General features: G+C 54.5%; 7 protein-coding genes across 7 annotated transcripts; 2 read left to right on the plus strand and 5 right to left on the minus strand.

Moving 5' to 3' along the window:
* Positions 1 to 893: 893 nt before the first annotated feature.
* Positions 894 to 2,660, minus strand: E0L32_003281 (uncharacterized protein; the record flags this gene model as incomplete). The annotated part of the gene is made up of 2 exons (XM_031137564.1): positions 894 to 1,975; positions 2,021 to 2,660. 2 exons carry the CDS (start codon positions 2,658 to 2,660, stop codon positions 894 to 896), a joined length of 1,722 nt encoding a protein of 573 aa, XP_030998874.1.
* Positions 2,661 to 3,323: 663 nt separating this feature from the next.
* E0L32_003282 (uncharacterized protein) lies at positions 3,324 to 5,414 on the minus strand (the record flags this gene model as incomplete). Its single annotated transcript, XM_031137565.1, has 1 exon — positions 3,324 to 5,414. The coding sequence occupies one exon, from the start codon at positions 5,412 to 5,414 to the stop codon at positions 3,324 to 3,326; it is 2,091 nt and encodes a 696-aa protein (XP_030998875.1).
* A 1,103-nt stretch (positions 5,415 to 6,517) lies between these two features.
* Positions 6,518 to 7,281, plus strand: E0L32_003283 (uncharacterized protein; the record flags this gene model as incomplete). Its single annotated transcript, XM_031137566.1, has 2 exons — positions 6,518 to 7,030; positions 7,099 to 7,281. 2 exons carry the CDS (start codon positions 6,518 to 6,520, stop codon positions 7,279 to 7,281), a joined length of 696 nt encoding a protein of 231 aa, XP_030998876.1.
* Positions 7,282 to 8,118: 837 nt separating this feature from the next.
* E0L32_003284 (uncharacterized protein) lies at positions 8,119 to 9,626 on the minus strand (the record flags this gene model as incomplete). Its single annotated transcript, XM_031137567.1, has 4 exons — positions 8,119 to 9,087; positions 9,150 to 9,341; positions 9,416 to 9,525; positions 9,608 to 9,626. 4 exons carry the CDS (start codon positions 9,624 to 9,626, stop codon positions 8,119 to 8,121), a joined length of 1,290 nt encoding a protein of 429 aa, XP_030998877.1.
* A 1,869-nt stretch (positions 9,627 to 11,495) lies between these two features.
* Positions 11,496 to 12,180, minus strand: E0L32_003285 (uncharacterized protein; the record flags this gene model as incomplete). Its single annotated transcript, XM_031137568.1, has 2 exons — positions 11,496 to 11,897; positions 11,986 to 12,180. The coding sequence occupies 2 exons, from the start codon at positions 12,178 to 12,180 to the stop codon at positions 11,496 to 11,498; spliced, it is 597 nt and encodes a 198-aa protein (XP_030998878.1).
* Positions 12,181 to 14,635: 2,455 nt separating this feature from the next.
* E0L32_003286 (uncharacterized protein) lies at positions 14,636 to 17,360 on the plus strand (the record flags this gene model as incomplete). The annotated part of the gene is made up of 5 exons (XM_031137569.1): positions 14,636 to 15,267; positions 15,331 to 15,834; positions 16,165 to 16,434; positions 16,505 to 17,057; positions 17,121 to 17,360. 5 exons carry the CDS (start codon positions 14,636 to 14,638, stop codon positions 17,358 to 17,360), a joined length of 2,199 nt encoding a protein of 732 aa, XP_030998879.1.
* A 304-nt stretch (positions 17,361 to 17,664) lies between these two features.
* E0L32_003287 (uncharacterized protein) lies at positions 17,665 to 18,246 on the minus strand (the record flags this gene model as incomplete). The annotated part of the gene is made up of 1 exon (XM_031137570.1): positions 17,665 to 18,246. The coding sequence occupies one exon, from the start codon at positions 18,244 to 18,246 to the stop codon at positions 17,665 to 17,667; it is 582 nt and encodes a 193-aa protein (XP_030998880.1).
* Between the last annotated feature and the right edge of the window lie 1,319 nt (positions 18,247 to 19,565).

Genomic DNA, 19,565 nt, shown 5'->3' on the forward strand with positions numbered 1-19,565 from the left:
TAGAGCGCGTGCTATGCTGTGGCGATTGAAGGCTGATACCGCGTGGTATCGCGGGATCATGTCAATAGCCACACATAGGGTCAGGCAGGGAGAAATGCCTTTGTATTAAATATAGTGAGGCAAACAAAGGCAATGCTAAGCAAGTTAGAGAAGGTTAAGCAATACCAGTGAGAGCAGACCCATGGTTGCGATCGCTGGCGCACGGACCACCAATCGTCTCTATTGTACATGCCTTCTATTGCGACTGAATAGCTTAGGGCGATTGTGACGCGCTATTGATAGGAAGTTCACTGTTATGGGGCTTCAGCTTCAGCGGGGCTCTTGGCCCATCAGGTACCTAGGTACACTCATGAACAGAGAGCCAGGGAGCTGGAGCTCAGCTTTTGTAAGATCCAAAAAGCTCCCCAAATTAGCTTGAAGCTTTGCAGAAGATTGAGAACATGCATTCATTTTCTTGCGAACTACAGGACTGCAGATGCACATAGGTCGCAGACTAGGGGTATTGGCTTTTACCGATATTTTTATTTTACTTATTCCTCTTGATGCTACCAAAGCAGTACATAAACTCCGCTTCTTGGGGGTATATTCTGATCCGGATCCCATAGGCATGACTCCCACTTCCAGGAGTTTCTACCATCCAGCTAGGCATGTGAACCCACAAACCAACCAATAACGCCAGGCCATGGATGTACAAGTCGTCTTTCTTTTTCTTTAACAAAAAAAACAGTCAAAGTGCCCGAGAGCTCCAGGAAGAGAAAGAGACACCGGCATGCAACCCCATCTGACCGAGTCGAGTACCATAAAACCTTCCACACTCAAACGCCGTGCTGCTCAGTAGTTTTCTACCCACCGAACGATGACAACTACGTCACCGTGATGCCAACAAGATATCTTCAAGGTTTGCCCACACCTCGCCTGTCTCGTCGCTTCCGCCTGGCCTGTGACCTGAGGGTCTCTACGTCTCGAAACTCCTCGGGCAGGTCGAAGTCTGCCTCAGGTGGCTCCGGTACCGGATGGCCCCAAGCCAGCACAGTCCTGCCTTTCCTGCGGCTTTTACTCAGAGCTGCATCCCTCTGGTATTTCTTTTCGAAAAAGGAAGTGAACTCTCGAGGTGGCGGTGGCGGCTCCGGGGTTGGTAGCCGGGCAGGAGGGGCTTTGCGCTGCTTTGAATTCTTGCCGTCTGATTTCGACGACGCCATCAGGATGTCGTTACGCAGCTGTTTTTCGATATGGGCATCAACATCGCTGTTCTCGCGGGAATCGCCATCACTGGTCCGGTCGCTGCTCGTTCGCGAACTCTGGTCGGTCTCGCGGCCCGCGCTGCTTGGGTTTGTCTCGCTGTCATCGTCCTCGCTCTCCGCTTCGTGCTCCTCCTCACTCTCCTCTTCTTCAGAGTCCTTGCTCGATTCCTTTTCTCTGGCCCGTGCTTCTTCGGCCAATGCGCGTTCCTTTTCGAGTTTCCTGCGCTTCTCTTCTTGGCTCCATAGCCTGAACTTCTCCAAGATGGCCTTGCATCCCTTGATGAAATGGGCCCTCGCCGGTTCAAACGTCTTCTTTCTGCTCTCTGTGATGCCGCTGACACCCATGGTCCTCAGCCAGTCATGGCCTTGGAGCCCCTCGAGCAGGCGGATGATCTGATCCTTCTCATGTTGAGCACGTCCCTTCTCCGAGTTCCGAATCGATCTCTCCAGGCGCTCTGCCTTCTTGTGCGCCGGTTCAAAGTATGAATCCGGTAGGGGGTCGTTTGGGGTCCTGCCCTTGTATTGGGTCTCGAGAAAGCCAAAGTTGATGACTTGCGCATCGAATAGATCGGTGAAGAGGGCGTCGCGGTAGCCTCTCACAGGCCACTTATCGTAGGAGTGGGGTGCGTAATTTTGGCCCCTAGCTGTCGAGCCGTGCGGGGGAATGTGCCCCTTGGAGTCAGGAAGTGGCTGACCTGCGACGACGACGATCGGCGTCTCGATGTTCAGGATATCTAGAAAAAAAAAATAGGTAAGGCGCGTTAGCTTGAGTTGATGACGACACCACAATTTTGCAATTGTGGAAGAGGAAACGAGGGAGATGGTGTGCTCACGTTCTTCCTTGGGATCGTTCCCGATTACCTCATCGTAGTCGGGGAAATAGGCGGACAGCTCGCTCTTGAAGCGCGTCGCTTCTTGCGACCGCAGCTTGCGGCCCTGTTCCTTGATCTCAGGCGCTGACGGCTGGAGCTCCTTGAGTTCGTGCTTGAGGCCCTTGATGACCTTTTCCTGGTGTTTGGTGCTGGCTGGCTGCTCAGCCTCGACAGCTCGGTTGGGCTTGGCGGTGGTTTTGTTGCCTGTAGCCGCAAGGGATGTGGGCTTGTTGACAGCAGGCACTTCAGCACGGGCAGCCGCATTTGTCGGCGGAGCCTTCTCCGTCTTACGGGCGCTCTTTGCGAGCAATTCGATACTGATCCGTGCCTTCTTGGATGTGATGGGATCTAGGTCGGAGTCCGACACCTCGCGGGCCCGTTTGGCGTTTTGTACGGTGTTATGGAGGATATTTTGACGCGACGATGCCGCGGTGGCGATAGGCATCCGTCGCTGGGGTTGCGACCGGTGGTGACGCGGTGAGTGCAGGTGGTTCTGGAAGGGGGAAGAGACTTCAGCCCTTCTAGAACGAACGATGGAGGCCGCCATTGCCAATTGAGGGCAATGCGATCATGATGCACCGATCGCCGTTGATGGAAATCTGTTGCACGAGGGCAGTCCGATGTTTGTGGTGTTGTGTCGACAACCTGTTGATTTTTTTCGTCTTGCTTCCTCCCCCGATTTCTAGTGGTGTTTGTGGGTGTGTGGGTGGCTGTCTTGGTGCTGTCTCCAGTTAGCTACGCTGGGTGTTTTGACCTCCTGGTCAGCGCTAGACTCTGGTAACGTCCCTCCAGAATGCCGTCACGTGGAGACCTCAGAGTGGTCGTTTTATAGCGGCCTTTAGGTGGTTATTGGGCGGCTTATAGGCAATGAGCCTGCTGTAGGCTCGTCTGAAAGATGATGCATTGATCGCTATAAATAAGCACTGTAACTCAAAGAGACGTTTCCAGCTCTTCCCTCTGGAATTGAATTCAACCATTCAAACCCTCCTTTACTCAATCTTCACAATAGATGCTTTTAATCAATTGGCTTCAATTCACATCAACAACCACTTTCCTCTTTGAAACTTGAATTGGTTCGCAGTTTGACTAAACAATCAGCACCATTGTCCAAACATTTTCATAGCCATCTGGAATTTAATCTAAAGGGTATCAGGTATTACATTACCGCTGCAATCGTTACCGTTATGAAGAAGCAAATGACGTTCAACAATCACTTATACGTAGCCTCCTCGCTCCCCTTCTGTCCTTCAGGCTCTCTAGGGGTCACGCGTAGCTTCTGCAACACCTGCACTCCCAGACGGTTCTCCTCCCTCTCCTTCTCTTCTCTCTTCCTCTCCTCTTCCAGAAACTCCCTCTCCTTTGCCGCGCTCTCGCTCTTGTCCATTTCCTCTTCCTCTCTCCGCTTGACCTCTTCCGGTGCGATAATCTTGTCCCTCCTATGTGTGATCTTTCGTACCAGATCCTTCCCCTTCCGTCTGGACTTGACGTAGGCTTCAAGGCCGACAAGCACTGCGTAGGACTTGGAGATCGAGACGTGGCTCATGTCGACGCCTTCCTCTTTGAGCGACTTGACAAAGGCTCTGAAATTCGACGCCGGCGGCCGGTAATGGCCACTCAACGGCGACAGAGAGGTGAGTCTGCCGTTTTTAATCTTGATGAGGCCTGCTGCGGATATGCGAGAACCCTGGAGAAACGAGGAGTGCTGGAAGGCGCCCGAGTTCTTGATCCCCACGTACAACCGAAAGCTCGTGTCGGCGACAAAAATCCAGGTGTTCTTCTTGACAGACTTCCTAAGCAGCTTGTTGAAGATGGTTGAAGCCGAGACGTGCTTGACCTTTTTAACGCCCTTGGCCTGATCCATGCCCGGGTTGGCATATTTGGCAGCCCGCGCCGCCTCCAGCTCGGATTCTGAAGCCTCGTCTTCGTCCTCGCTGTCACTTTCACCGCTGCTGGTGTCTCCCAGAAGGCGAGTCTCGTTTGTCGAGTACGACTGAAACGCTGGCGTAGGATCATCCGCGGGTACGATGCCGTGTATGCTGTCCTTCCACTGCTCTGTGGTGTCTATCCTTGCTCCGTTTTTCGACCAACACAGACGGCCGTCCTCGTCCACCTTGACCAAGTAGTACTGCCGCTCCTCGCGGGAGAGATAACGCACTTGCTCTCTGTCCAGCCGCTCTCGCGGGCATGCCTCTATGTCGACATTCCTCCCTTCACCGTAGTCGAGCCAGTAGAAGAAGTTCTCGTGAGTGTCTGCCCTTTTCCATTCCTCGTGATAGGTTCGCAGATTAGACCCGTAGCGGTGTTTCAAATCGACCATTTCGAGGAAGTATTGCAGGCCCATCATCTTGGAGTCCTTCTTGCGCTTTTCTCTGGCTTCTTGGCGAAGCTTCTTCATCTCTGCCTTGTGCTCGGACGCCTCGCTGCCGGTAGTGTCTGATGACTCCGAGTTCGAATCAGAGTCGGATGAGGAATTCTCATCGGTCGTCGCCCTCTTGGCAATGATCGCGGCCTTCTTCCAATTTTGCCTGGCCGCAGTCGAGGACCGGCTTGGGGAGTCGCTCGCCGGCCCGCCCTCGCCCTCCAAGCTTGGCCGAGACAGTACACTGACAACACCGCCCTCGCCGAGCTCTGACCTCGCCCTCGGCCTGGTCATTTCGCGAAACTGGGCTTCGCGCAGCGCATGAGTCCAGCGCGTTGTCGCGTTGACGCCGAGTCCCTTCATTTCCCTGCGCACCCGGTACCCCCGATAGGTCCTCTGGATCAGCGATGCGGCCTTTTGACGGACGCCTTGCTCGTCATCGCTCATGTTGCCCTTCGGCAACCTCAGCAAGGATGACAAGCTTCCATGTCTCCCATGCCGATTCTGGCCTCCCACCCTTGTCGATGCGACGACCGGTGCAGAGGCCGAGGCCGAGGCAGAAACAGAGGCGGCCCCAGAGGCGGCGGCGCTCACTTTGAGCTGGGCATCGCGGGATCGCTGTCGCTTGTGCTCGACCTCGCGCGATCGCTGGACCTCGGCGATGCGCTGCATCTCCTCGCTCGAGGGCACGACCAGGGAGTCCATGTATTCCTTCTTGCGCGACTGCGACAGAGTCGAGCGCGCATCCGTGCTGTCGAGAGAGGTCCTCGAGCCGGGTGCGCTGCTCGAGGGCCGCCGTTCATGTTGTTTTGGACTCTTTGGCGGGGTCGAGGGTTTGGCGGGGGCCGGCGATGACGTCGAGAGCCCGGCGCCGTTGGCTGCGCTGGAACCGGCCGGCAGCTGGGCCTCCTGCTGCTCCTCTCCTCGTTGTCTGGTGCTCATAGCATCAAGGGCAATGCGCAAAATACAAATACATAACGGCCCACAAGGCAAGAACGGCAAAGGCCAAGCGATTTGGAGTTTGCGAGAAGGGTGTCTATTAAAGACTTGGTGGCGCTCAACTCGTCTGCTGAACAGGAAAAGCAGGCAGACTAATAAACCGAGCTGATCTTAGTAGCAGCGACTGGACGGCCAAGTTGGTTGGGTACATCGTACAGACCGGCAGTGGGTGCCGAAGCGTAATCCACTCGGCTCGGAGGCTGGCTTGGACTCATTCGGCCAGCTCCGAGAAAGCTTGCGCTTCAGGGCGCAGCAGCACCCTATTCTTTGCGAGCTGCTCTTTTTAGCACTTCTGTGGATGCGAGCATGGCTGCATTCTGGTCCGACATGTTGGGGGAAGTGCCCCGAGGCCGCTGGCGGTGGCATGGGAATCTCCACCGTGGCTGAGCGACTTTACCTGTAGGTTCAGTGGATGGGGCCTCCAAATAGCTTGAACCGTTGTGTACATATGCATACGACATTTATACGAGTCCTCGAATTGCATCATTCAAGTATCGCGAAGAAAGAAACCCGATTGCATATCGGTGCCGTTTCCCCATATTGTAGATAACGGGATGAGTCCTGTAATGTTATTACTGGGATTAGGTAACTGCGGCCTACGGTCTCAACGATACCTGTGCCGATCACGACCCTGGAACGAATCTCTTGTGGCCTCGATCCGTGACGGGCGGTGGTTGAATGAACCGTCCAATTTTCTGACAAATTCCGACTTCATTCATCGGGTGCATGTTAATTGACACTTGACCATTCCATCCATAATTCTCCAGCGACACACTACCTACATTACCTTAATCGCATTCCCCACGCTAAACAGTATCGCCCTCCAGTAATCTTATGAATCTGTGTCCACTGTCTTGACTGTCTACACGCAATCGTCTAACCAAACACGGGTTCATCCGACAAATCCCCAGCACGGGGGATACAAGTACTTCCCCAGAAAAACATCGACACCACCAGCGTTTCAAGAAAGCACCCGGCCGGCCACGCGGAACCCAGACTCTGCACACCCACGGTCCATGCCCCGAGCGCATGCCTCGCATGGCTGAATGGCGGCGGAGGCAGACCACAAACACCCACGTCAGAACGGCGGCTTGAACGGCGGCGGCGGCGGCGGCGGCGGCGGCGCAAACAGCAAGCACCCTTCCCTGTCGCACGTCCTCCCACCACCACCCCCGGAGCCCACGCGGGCCGCGCTCTTCGACGACGAGTATGACATACTGAGCGGCGCGCCCAGGCCGGCGCGAGACGACGACGGCGCCAGCGGCGCGTCGTCCTCGCCGCCCGTGACGTCGCCCGTCATGCAGCCGCCGTACTGGACCCAGTCGCACAGCCGCACCGTCTCCAACCTGTCGACCGACAGCGTGCTGCCCGTCGGGGCCATCACGCTCCAGGACAACGAGGACGAGAGCGGCCACGCGCGGGACGGCGGGCTGGGCCGGGACAGGAACAGGGCCTGCTGGGCGAAGAGCGTCGAGGTCACAGACTACGTCGTCGTCAACGGCAGCGCCACCAACATTGGCGCGTTTGTCGTCTGGAACATCAGGGTTGAGACGTTGACGGTAAGTCCCTTGGGGCCGTGGGCGCATAGCAGGGCATTGAGCCTCGACTGACGCGATTCGCCCACTAGGGCTCGTACATCAACATAAGAAAGCGGTACTCTGAGTTCGACGAGCTCAGGTACGAGTTGGTGCAGACTTTCCCCGGCTTCGAGGCGGCAGTCCCAACGCTCCCTCCGAAGAGTGTTATATCAAAGTTCCGGCCAAAGTTTCTTGAGAAGAGGAGAGCTGGCCTGCAATACTTTCTAAAGTGAGCCTTTCCTGGGCACCTGATCGAAATCTAGTGTCAAGAACTGACAAAGCCTGCCCTTAGTTGTATATTATTGAATCCAGAATTTTCGGGGTCCCCTGTTTTGAAGGAGTTCTTATTCTCATGAGCGACGTCTCTTGGTTTATTGCATAGTAATACGAGGCTCGCCATGAATAACACGAGGCACAAGATGGACGGGCTAGCATAATCACAACAACAGCGACAATGTTTTCTTCTTTTCGACTTCAGACCTGGTCTGGCCATATGCTACAATCTGCTCAATAATAGGCAAAGAGCTGCTCGACTTGCGACACCCCGCTTCTTCGTGGTCAGTCGAGAGGGCAACGCGCTCAGGGAATCACTTTTAATAAATAATGAAAAAATACTTTTGATATGGTCATTACAGGCTGAGTGCATCTTGTCAGTCCCTTGTACCCTGCAAAACCCATCCATACTCATGTATATTAAAATGCTTCTCTTCTGGTCTAGCAGACAGACCAAACCTCTCTATGAACAGCTCGGAAGCTGCAACAATGCAAATGTAATTCTGGACAATCTCCACAACGCCAGTATCCCAGTAATGCAGAAAATGCAAAATGCTTTTGAACACCTCGGAGGTGTCGGGGACGAGATGGGCCTCGAGCACGCAAGCCCAACCCCTCGTGCACGCTCGTAACTCTGCCGTACTGTCACGCCCAGTCAGAGATCCACGTACAGTCACCAGTCACCGCCGGTGAGCTTCCAACCCCGCCGAGAACCAAGATTCAGGCTGGCGGCTGTGTTTTTCGCGGACTAGTCGCCTCTTCCCAGCGCAGATGGCAGCTCATCTCGATTCTCTGTTTTACGCTTTCTTCTTGCCGTTCGCGACCCCGTTGGCAGCCGCCTGGTGGAGCCTCTTGTTCTCCATCTGCTTGTCGTACGGTATCGTCAGGGCGTTGATGCCGAGGAAGTTGCAGATGCTCGTGATCACCAGGTATGCCCACCGGAAGTAGACGGCCATGGCAAAGAAGAAATAGGCCCAGAGGTAGTACAGCTCGTTCTGGGCGCTGATGGGCTCGAAACCGAAGCGTGGCAGGTTCGCCAGGATGGCTCCGCCTACGAGGGGAGTGAGCATGACGGTCCAGTAGGGGAAAGGCTGGCGCGTCAGATGAGCCAGGATCATCTTGGTCGTCATGCGGCCAAAAACAAAAGACATGGTCATGCAGAAAAGGACGAGATGGTTCTCCGCCATCAAGGTCGAGTAGGGCGAGTAGAGCCAGGCGCCGATCGCGAAGGTATAGACGACCATGGGCGTCCACTCGAGAAATACCGGCGCAACAGGAAGGTTCTTGCTCCGGCGCGCCTTGACGACGTGGTAGATGCAGAAGGGGATGTGGGTTAGGAGCAGCGAGCCAACGATCATGCCGATCCAGATGTCACGAATGGACAGGTCGCCCACAAGGTGTGCGTATCCGAAGAGCATCTTCTCACCGACAATATCGACGATGCTCTCCGTCCAGATGCCCGGTCCGAAGTAACCAGAAATTGCCATGACGCTGCAAGCGATCAAGAGTCCCTCTGTCGGCCCGTTGATGACACCAAGGTACAGCGTGTGGGAGTGATAGGTCTCCCAGGTCGAGAAGAACATGGGTAGGCAGGGACACAGTGCGGTGAAGACGCCCGAGTGGGAAGTCCCGAGGCCCATGGCAGCCGTCTCAAGGAGGCTGGCAAGAGTGCAGTTCAGCGAATCGATGCCGTGGTCGAAGAGTTCACCCAGTCCGCTCGAGGTGCCCGTCCTCCGTGCCTGCTTCCCGTCGAGGTTGTCCATGGTCTGGTACATGAACAAACCGAACGCAAAACTGTAGTATAGCCACGACGGACCCTAGATCACACATCCTCGTCGTCAGCTCGGCCGTGTCCAGTGGGGAGGGGCCGCAGGTCTTGGCGCGGTGAACCTACCGGTCCGACCAGGTCGGGCATGAAGAGCACGAGCAGGCCAATGTTGCCGAGGATGAAGAAGAAGCCGATCAAGGTCACCATGTTCGGGGCAAGCCATAGCGGCAAGAGCTCGACGGCGGCATTCCACTATCACGTCCAGTTTAGCATTCGGGAAAGGGACCGCGGGGCTGGGTAGCCCATAGCACAGCAGAAGCACATACGTAGGGTCGCAAGATATAGTAGGATACCGGTGACTTGTCGACACTTGAATACTTGTACGACTTCAAATGGATCAGTGCATCATCCGAGATGCACTCGGCAGCCGCGCTTTCTACCAGCACTCCTTGTCAGTCCAGGGAAAAGCTCTCCCTCTCTCGATCGGGGTCGGGGTCTAGTGGGGCCGTTGAACGTACTGCTGTTGTTGGGGGCCATGGCTGCGGTCCCTATGAGAGCCAAGAGATCGAGGCGGTAAGGCAGCAGCCGGAGACGGCCGTAGATGAGAGGTATTGGTGGGAAGAAGGCCGAAGAGCTCTATGAACACATGGCAGAGAGTGTCCGAGGGGGAAAGGGCGCAATCACCAAAAGGACGGGTTCGGGTCGGACGCGGTGTTTAAAGGGTGAAGCTCCAAGGTCCAAAAAGTGGTTGAATGAGGGGCGGGCGCCGGCACCAGTGCTATTTTATTTAACATCCGGGTAGTTGGCGTCTCATTTTAGACCCTGTCGTGCAGATCCACAGCACGCGGAGGGTACCTTACGTGCCTTACCTCTTGGGGCCAAACAGAAGCTCTGTTGCCTTCTCGATTCGAGCATCTCCTTCTCATTTGTTGGGCGGCATCTCGTTTTGGTCTGGTCCTCGCGAATCAGATCGAGAGCCTCGCCGACTTGCCGACGTCAGCCTGTTTCCTCTCCGCCAGCACCTAGCCACCTTACTTACAGTAGGTAAGTGCCGAGTCGCATGCCTCGAGGAGCTTTCCCGCTTTCCCGCAGCCATGTGGCTAGCGCGTTTTTCCAAGTTTCCAGGTCTGTTTTTGGCATTTATTCTGGATCCAACCGGGTTCTATCTAGCATGTGAAAGTACAGAGTACCCCAACTAGAGAGGCAGAAACCTGTCTACGAAGTCGCCAATCAACAAGGCTCTGTGCTCTTGTTTCCCTGAAATCGTATTTTGCATGCCAGTGTCACCTGTCTACTCAAAAGTGTATGTTTTCGGTCGTCAAGATGATGAGATAGCATGGAGGGGGCCAGAAAGTAGGCTTGTCTAGAGACAGTCATTGTTTGACATGCGATGAAAACGGAATTCTTGTGTGATTCCGTTGTCTGTAAACTTCTAGCTACCCACCCGGAACACGGCGACCGTGTATCTACGGCGGCAGTATGAGCTTAATTCATACGGCCTTGTCACACCTTTTTTGAGACATATACAAGACCGCCGTCTGCCCGCCCGCCTCGTTCCAACACTTCATCAAAAACAAATTGCAATGTCCTGTCGCAGCCTTCTCAGACCACGATGAAGCCTCCCGAACTGTCGGGACTGAGGTCTGGCGAGTTATGGATGGCGATCAAATGCAATTACAACGCGTAGTATCTTTTAGATGACCAACGATCAAGCACTTGTGGCAACCTGAGGTCAAATTTGCTATCAGCTTGCCTTGATCAGCCTGGGCAGCAGTGCTGGGCCGGCTGCTTTTTATTCAAGTAGGTGTATATGATATTGTCTTTCCCGCCAGTATACCTAGTCTCCTCGTTGCTTCATGGGACGACGGGGTCGATTGTCGAAATCAAGGATCCATAATTGGATCTCGAAGTATCCAGGTAGGTCATACAAGTACGCATGCGAGACAATAAATCATCAAAGCCAGTGTTGGCTTTCTTCATGTATGGCTTTCAAACACGCTCGAGGTCCTTCGACACGTGCCTACCTGTCGAGGTGCACCACTGGAATCAATGTTCAATCCCGTGCCAGGCACTCTGTCATAAAGTGAGCAGCGAGATACGTTATCAGACTTCTTCCATTTCTTATTGATCAGATTCAACAAAGAAAACACTGAGCGATCCATGGCAGATGCCGCATCATTCCCGAAGCCAATTTTCAAGACGCCGACCCAAAGAGAAACATGACAGTATCCTGATCCCAGATGCCGCTGCAAATTTGACGGTTTAAACATTAAGTAGTAGATTAGTTTGTGCCCAGTTCAGAAAGCACTCCTCCCGACTCATACTGCTGAAGACCACACTGCATCGTCGCCTCCACGCCAGGCCATTGCCAGCACTGGCTAAATCACCACATCCTCTGCATCATGTTTATAGCATCAGGGCCATACCGGCCACAAGGCCGCCCACGACAACGACGAAGCCGACGCGTTCCGCCCCTAGAGCGGGAGCAGCGTTCTTGTTCACCTTGGAGTTGGAGTCAGATCCCGAGCCGGAGTCGCCGCCAAAGCCCGAGAAGACCTGGTTTGACTGAGCACCGCCCGTGGCAGTGGCTGTACTCGAGGAGGATGTGGAGGTGACACGGCTGGGGTTCCGGGCACCGCAAGGGTGGTCTGCCCGGCAAGCGTTTGCACATCCATTGTTGGCCTGTCCGCAGGCCTTGACGCATTGGTTACCCCACTCCTGGCAGACGAAGTAAGGCAGGGTAAGCGAGTATTCGGAGACGTTGGGCTGCAGGCCGTTGGAGCAGACACAGCCATAGGTCAAAGTAGCCTGGCAAAACGGCCAGAGTCAGCACACGTTCTCCAATCAGTCTGTTTCGCGAGACGTCGTGAGCAGGATTCTCAGGACTGGCACTTACAGGGTCGCAGGTGTTGGTGATAGGCTTGCCCTCGGTAGTCTGGGAGCAGATAATGGGGCACGTAGACAGCTCTGACTGGCACCAGTATTTACGGTCGGTCTGCGAGACGCTGTCGGGGTTGATATAGTAGTCGGCTTGCACGCTGACAACGAAAGCAGCGGCGACGACGCCCACGATGTTCCTGAACGAAGGCATGGCTGGATATGAGGGCTGGACGGATAGGCGTGGAAGATGTTCGGTTCGCAGGGCTTGAAATATTCTGTGTTTTGCAACAATGGCTGTTAGCAAAACATTCATGATGACATTCTCTCGTCCCAACCGTAGGGCAGGCTGCCCCAGAAAGCATTGAGGACACTACCGGCCGGGTACGAAGGTAGCATGCCAGTGCAACGGTCACAAATATTTACCTACCTCCAACGGGCCGCCGGGTAATAATAGACCTGACAATGGAATGTGAGGCTTGGTACCTGAGCGATCGTAAACGGTAGAAATTTCAAAGGGCTATTAGGTGGTAGTAAAAACAAAAAGTATATAGAAGAATAGTCTACAGAGTCAAGAAGCAAAGGGGAATGTTGTTCAAGGGGTTTCAACGAAGGACAAGCGAAGTCGATCACAACTTCACGAAGCGAGCGTGTGAAGAGCAGAGCAGAGCAGAGCAGACGAGGGAGACGAAAGTGAACGCCTCGGGTTATCACAGCTTAAGAAGGGGACCGACGACCACTGTGAAAAGGAGACCGGGGGTCCGGGCACGGCCATGGCCTGTCAATTTCTGTCCGGGGTTATCCAGAAGGCCATTCATGATTGGGTCTTCGACATCTCACCACCACATCTATCACCACATAATGGGACAAACGGGGCTGGGATGCCGGGGCATTTGCAGTTGCTTTTCGCTAGGGTCCTGCCTAGCTGGTGTAGCGACAAAATCCCGTGCCAATCAGGCGCCTGAATGCAGCTCAATAATGGAGCTCGCTAGAGGGAGCTTGCCCGTTTAACAGCACTACGGGGATGGGGGGCAGAGGTTGCAGGGATGGCTGCCCCATAGCCGACGATGCACACGCGCAGCCTCTGTTCATCTTGGGGCCCACGGTCCTGTCTGGGCTTGGAGGTGATGCTAAAAGGGAATACGCTGCTTGGCTGGTGTCGAAGCTACCTTAGTCGAGACCCCTCAACCTGATACAACGGTACCATCACAGTCTTGCGATATCCTGCCTTGGTGCTACATATCTCCATACTTCCAAGCACGAAGCATGGAGGACCTGTGATGACCTGCCCTCTGTGGTAAACAGCCCCTCAGACGAAACCTCTCCTGCAGCATTTGTGCGTCGCCTTTCTGATGTGTCGATTATCAAGTTTTGGCCTTGTTGAGACAACACACCATCAACAATCATCAACGGCAACGGCGGTAGAAACGTACCGACCTAGGTGGTGGAGATGCGCCCCAGCTTGAAAAAGTGTATGCACAGGCAGAATTGTCCGCCAATGGAGATAGCGGCCCTCCGGATGTCCTCTGCGGGCGTACCCAGACGGCTCCTCTTCCGCACGGGATCCTTTTTTACGATATCGTGCCGGTTTGCTCTGCGTGCTCATCCTTGATGTGGCGAGCATACTTCTCGTATTCTGCAGGCGGCGCTGCAGCTAAGTCTGATGCACCCTCCATGTCTCCAGAAAAGTTGGTGAGCCAAGGTGGACTGGCTTGACTGCCTCGGAATCCTCCCTTGGTTCTGCCCAACCTTTTCGTCATTTGGACTCCAATTGCTGAGAACACGACGGCAACCGGCTGCCCTGGGGCCTGGTGTAGATCTCCCGTATTACAAAACACACACTGCCCGGGTCTCTGGAGGGGAATAGGCCCGAGGGCTGCTTTTGTGAATTGTGCATCAGCTTGAGCCAGCACTACTTGTAATATCTCTGAGCAACTCTGTGGCCCACAGAACAAGCTCAGGCACTGTGGTGCACCGGGCCCAAACACGAATATTTGGGGATGATCTATGAATGATCCTCATGTTCCAGTTTGGCCTTGACTGTGCTGACTTGGGTGGAGGCTGTCTCGGCAAGAGAGAGAGTAAAAGCATGATGAGCATCGGGGAAGAAACAAGCAAAACTACCTAGGTACCCAAGTGCTGTGCTGCCATACCTACATACCTGACTTGTGCGGAGCTCCGGCCTCAGCAATGAAGAAGCATACAGTATGTGAAGTCTTTCTTGCAGACATGTTCCGCCACACAGGTTCGATACTCGACCAGATCTCATGCTGTGCAACGAGATGCGGCGTGGTTACTTCGAGGGGCTGGCGGGCTGGCACAAGCTACTTGTAGGTACCTCCATTCAGGCTCCTCATAGCCGTCCCAAGGACGCTAAATATTAGAGACTCGACGAAGTCGGTAGTGCCATCCCTGGCTGGGGCCTTTGCTGTGCGGCGAAGCATTAGCACCTTGCCAAGACCCTGAATCCAGGGGTGGTGCATGGACAGGTTTCCCATGCCGAAACCGCGACATAACACATTTCCTCATCCATTCGGTCAAGGTTACGGACCCCACCACGAGGACACAGCATCTGGCGCATCACTCCGCAACTTTTGCTATGGTGGCAGCATGGTCTCGACGTGATAGGTGATCAGTGTCCTGCTTGCGTGTGGCGCCGCGTGTCTGCCATGAAGTCGCTCCTTTCCCCGACCCTGAGGCGCGTCCTCTTGGTCTTCCAACTTGCCGTCCTGCCTGTTCTGTCCTACACGGAGCTCTCCGAGGGCACCTTGCGAAACGTCCCTGCAGCGGGCGACGACTTCAATATCGACCATGGCAAACTGCTCGCGCCGATTCTGATCCCCCGGGTGCCTGGCACACCCGGCTCCGACAAGGCGCAGCAGCACTTTGTTGACTTCTTCGCGCAAAGCCTTCCCAAATGGAAAATAGAGTGGCACAACTCCACGGCCAAGACGCCGGCCACGGGAGACAGAGACGTCCCCTTCCGGAACCTCATCTTCCAACGCGATCCCCCTTGGGCTGCGCCGGGGGATGTTGCACGATTGACATTGGTGGCACATTACGACAGCCTCTACAGGCCGGAGGGCTTCATAGGGGCCATCGATAGCGCTGCTCCATGTGCTATGTTGCTACATGTTGCCAGGAGCATTGACGAAGCCCTGACAAAGAAGTGGGAGACCATGGAGGCTGAGGGCAACACGGGTGATGGATTAGATGAGGAAAAGGGTGTCCAAATCCTTCTCCTCGACGGTGAGGAGGCATGGGTCTCTTGGACGCATACGGACTCGCTGTACGGCGCAAGGTATGTTACAAAACTTGAAGCGCTTGCCCCTTTGGCATATGACTAACCAACACGCTTGCGCAGAGCACTCGCCGAGACTTGGGAGGCCACACCTCATGCCGCTCTCTCATCCTTCAAGACCCCCCTGAGCTCTATCAGCCTTTTTGTCCTGCTTGACCTACTGGGGTCAGAGGCGCCCCATGTCCCTTCCTATTTCCAAACTACGCATTGGGCATACCAGCATATGGCCACAATTGAGAAACGTCTGCGCGACCTTAACTTGCTCGAGAGCAAGCCGCCATCGCCGTTCCTACCAGACCATGATAAGAAGTCGTCGCAGTTCGGCAGGGGCTTTGTGGAGGACGACCACGTCCCGTTCATGGCCCGTGGCGTCGACATTCTCCATATCATCCCTACACCGTTCCCCCCAGTCTGGCATAAGATGGACGACGATGGTGCACACTTGGACATACCCACGCTCCAGGACTGGAGCAAGATTGTCACTGCATTTACTGCTGAGTGGCTTGATCTAGACGGGCTGCTTCCGCCGAACTCGCAGAGACACAAGCGGGATAACAAGACGGAATTGTAAGAAGAAGCTATCTTGAACGATTAGATGAATTAGATTTATGTCTGCGTCAAATTGACTTTACTCTTTGATACTCCTCTTGAAGTTACACGGCACATTCTGAAGACCAACAATACTAATTGTGTACGTCACAAATCACAATTCTGTTTACTTCAGTCTCTCAGTCTCTTTATCTGTCTCTACCTACAGTTACCTACCTATATATAATTGTCTCCAGTCCCCAGAACATGAACAGAAGTGCTACCAATCCGGATGGATCACAGGCTCCAGCGCTTCTAGGCACAAGTTGAGAGGTACCTTAGGTACACGTGATAGCGGTTACCCACCAGCGCACGGGCCAAGGATGAGCGCCACGTAACAGCTCCAAGCAGCTTTTGGCGTCCTAGCAAGGTGTTCTTTGGGAAGCTCTCCAGCTTTGTCTCATCATCGTGCAAACCAATTCCCGACAGCGAACAGCCCACGATGCGGTTCTCACAGCCAATTGTCTCGACCCTGCTCCTTATTGCAGCTGGTGCTGTCCAGGCAGCTTCGTCATGGAATTTTGATGACGCCACCCTCGCCGTCACTTCCAAGAAAGGTGCCGATGGCGCCAAGCAATCGTAAGTGCTCTTTGGCGCTGCGGGAGGGCGGGCAATTCAGCAAATTACGACTTTCTAACGCAGCTTGCAGGCTGAGCTCGAAGGCGCCGCTCTCAAAGGTTGTTAGTGTCGGAGCGCAGGATACGGTCAAGGTCAGCCTGACGACCAAGGAGGACGGCAAGGGCAAGAGGCCGCACCAGGCATTCCTGGTCCTGAAGGAGGAGGAATCTGGCCTGGAGGCACCATTCCCCCTCACGGTCAAGGACAACGGCAAGGCGATTGTTTCAATTGTGAGTAAAGCCAATGCGAAAGGAATGGGGGGAAAAGCACTCGATACTGATGGACTTTCCATGCAGGCGCAGAAAGATATTCCTGTCCAACTGCTTCTTTCCCAGAAGGCTGTTCGCGCCTCTATTATCCTGGCCTCTTTCGGGTCCGCTGAGGGACTCGAGTCGCCTCTGTTCAGCCTGGAGTTCAACCTTGACCCGAACGCTCCGGCGCCCAAGTACGAGAAGCCCCTCCGGTACGGCAAGCTCCCCGAGCTAGCACACACATTCCGGGCCGACCCACGCAACCCGCCCAAGATCATCAGCCTGGCCTTTGCCCTTGCCGTGCTGGCCACGGTCCCAGCGCTACTTATCGGCGTAAGTTGATGTTCCATGTATGGTGCTTCCTTGCGCTTCCTACTAACGTACCAATGACTCCAGTGGCTCGTCCTCGGCGCGAACCTGAACCATCTCCAGAAGGCCATGGGTGCCGCCCCTGCCTCACACGCTGCCTTCTTTGGCTCCATCATTGCCATGGAGGGTGTCTTCTTCATGTACTACACCAGCTGGACTCTGTTCCAGACCCTGCCTGTTATCACAGTCGTAGGGGTTGTGGCGTTGTTGAGCGGCTCCAAGGCTCTAGGCGAGGTTCAGAGCCGACGCCTCGCGGGTGAGAGATGAGTGCGGCCCGTCGCTATCAATCTGAAATTCCTTTCGTTTTAGGGAATGATGCGATAACGTGGATAGAACATAGCCCAGGCGGGCTGGTCCAACTTTGATTGCACAAAATGTACTTTTAGAGGAAAAGGAAGAGGGTTCACTCAAGATAACCCATACAGAAAACGCCGTGGGGCGATTACGACGTGTTATGCAGGAAAATAGATCATTTCATTAGGGTCATTACATCGTACAAGAGCTATCCGGTCCCTAACGTCTCTCCCAATTTCTCTGGTAGCAATAAATTACCCGGTCTGGTCAACAATGTTCAGTGAGTGAACGCGGTCCTTGACTTCTCGTCCCTGGCAACTTCCTCATACGCCGGAGGCATTACCCCCGAGGCCTGTGCTTCGGCAGCAGATGGGACCTCACGACGGGTGAAGGAGTCCTGCTGCTGTGGATAGACGGGCGCCCGTGCGGGCGGAGGTCCCATCGCGACGGGCGGGGGCGAGGAGACGACGAACTGCCCGTCGTGACGACACCTGCGAGAATGGCCGCCGCAGCACTTGGCTGCGCGGCGCTCGGCCCGGTGCTCGGCCCTCTCTATCCGGCGCCCGGCCTTGTACTCGGCCTTCTCCACGCGGCGCTCCGCCTTGTACAAGGCCTTGTCCAGGCGGCGCTCGCCTTTGCTGCGGTAGCAACCGCCGTGTTGTTGGTGCTGCTGCTGGACCACCTGGGGCGCCAGGTTGTAGCCCGGCTGTTGCCGTGGCAGTGGTGACTGTTGTGGCTGCGGTTGTTGCTGGGCGTGGCGGTAGTGGCCTCTGTCGTCTTTGTCCCCGTCGTAGCCAACCGTGGTTTGCGGCTGCTGGTTGGGGTAGTGCTGGCGCCGGTCGGACTGCGCGTTGCCCATGGTTTGTGTCCGTATGGGTGGGTACTTGTATAGTGCTTTGGGGTTTCTTCTGTTGGTCTGGTAATTGAGGGCCTGTTGTATTTTGAAATTTGTAATTATTGCTTCACAACAATGAAATACGGCGACATCGACATGAAAAGGAAGAGGAAGCACAGATGTGTATATTTCTACAGTCCTAGGCCTGCTACTTATCTCGCCCACCGAGGGGTTCGAGCACAGCCGACTCGTCATCTTCTGCAGAGATGGTGTGGTGGCAGCGGTGCGGACGCGAATGCGAGTGCGACTGAATGCATTGACTGTCAGACTGCGTACGCGGCCCGGACTTCGGCCTAATGCCCACCCGAATGGCGGCCTCAACCTAGCGACCCCAAAAGTCCCCTTACCCACGGGTGCTCCGCCTCGATCTGGCGTTCTGCAGTGGGACTAGCGTGTTGCCCAATTCGTTGGAGTTGATGACCTTTGATTGGGTAAGAAACGCATGCGGTTTTGTGACGATGCGGGGAGCTTAGCCCTGTCAATCTTGGTTCAAGTCGATTTACAGCTGTCTGTCTGGGGGGATCTGTGTTGACATTGGAGCACCACAACTTTGAGATGTTTCACGATGAATAGGATAGGGTGATTATGACTGAATGTTAGTTTATTGAATTAGGGATCAACAGATTAGTTCTTGAGCATGTAGGTAGTGGGATGGTACACTAGGTACATTTGTAGCGTTGCCAAGAAATAACAACTCCGTTGTAACACATTTGACGACCGACAAAATGCCCAGGCCATGTCTCTGTTTTGCTTTTATGTCAGCCCCAGAGAAATTTGGGCATTTTCCATCTGGTCTAGCTCCTTGTACACTAGTATCTCATGTTGCTTTGGGAACGCAGCATCACAGCATTCGCGACGTTCCAGATGAAGTTCCCGAGAACAGTTGCCCTATTACCTGTCTCGGATGGCATCAAGTGTGTCATTGATCGTGACCTACATGTAAGCTATAAGAACCATATCACTCAGGCTATTTATTACAGTTTTACAACACTCTCGTAGTGGGAACGGCTGCAAAGTAAAGGCCTGCTCTCCTCCAACAGACCAACGGATCAGCTCATTTGATTGCTCATCATTGATGCCCACTGTGCTTGATCTCGGAACATGCTACCGGTCGAAGGCATGGTTGTCCAGAGAGTCGAGCAGTGCAGCCCTCGAGCTGATGCGTATCGTTCGGTTGAAGCTATTTCTGCCATATCAAGCGTCTTAAGTGTTCAGACATATTGCATGTGTAAGGGCATCACGTGTGAAGTCACAAAGGGCGAAAATGACGGACTTGGATTTGT

Source organism: Thyridium curvatum (genome assembly GCF_004353045.1).
Source record: "Thyridium curvatum strain D216 chromosome Unknown NODE_14_length_560046_cov_85.173820, whole genome shotgun sequence".
Classification (NCBI taxonomy): Eukaryota; Fungi; Ascomycota; class Sordariomycetes; order Thyridiales; family Thyridiaceae; genus Thyridium; species Thyridium curvatum.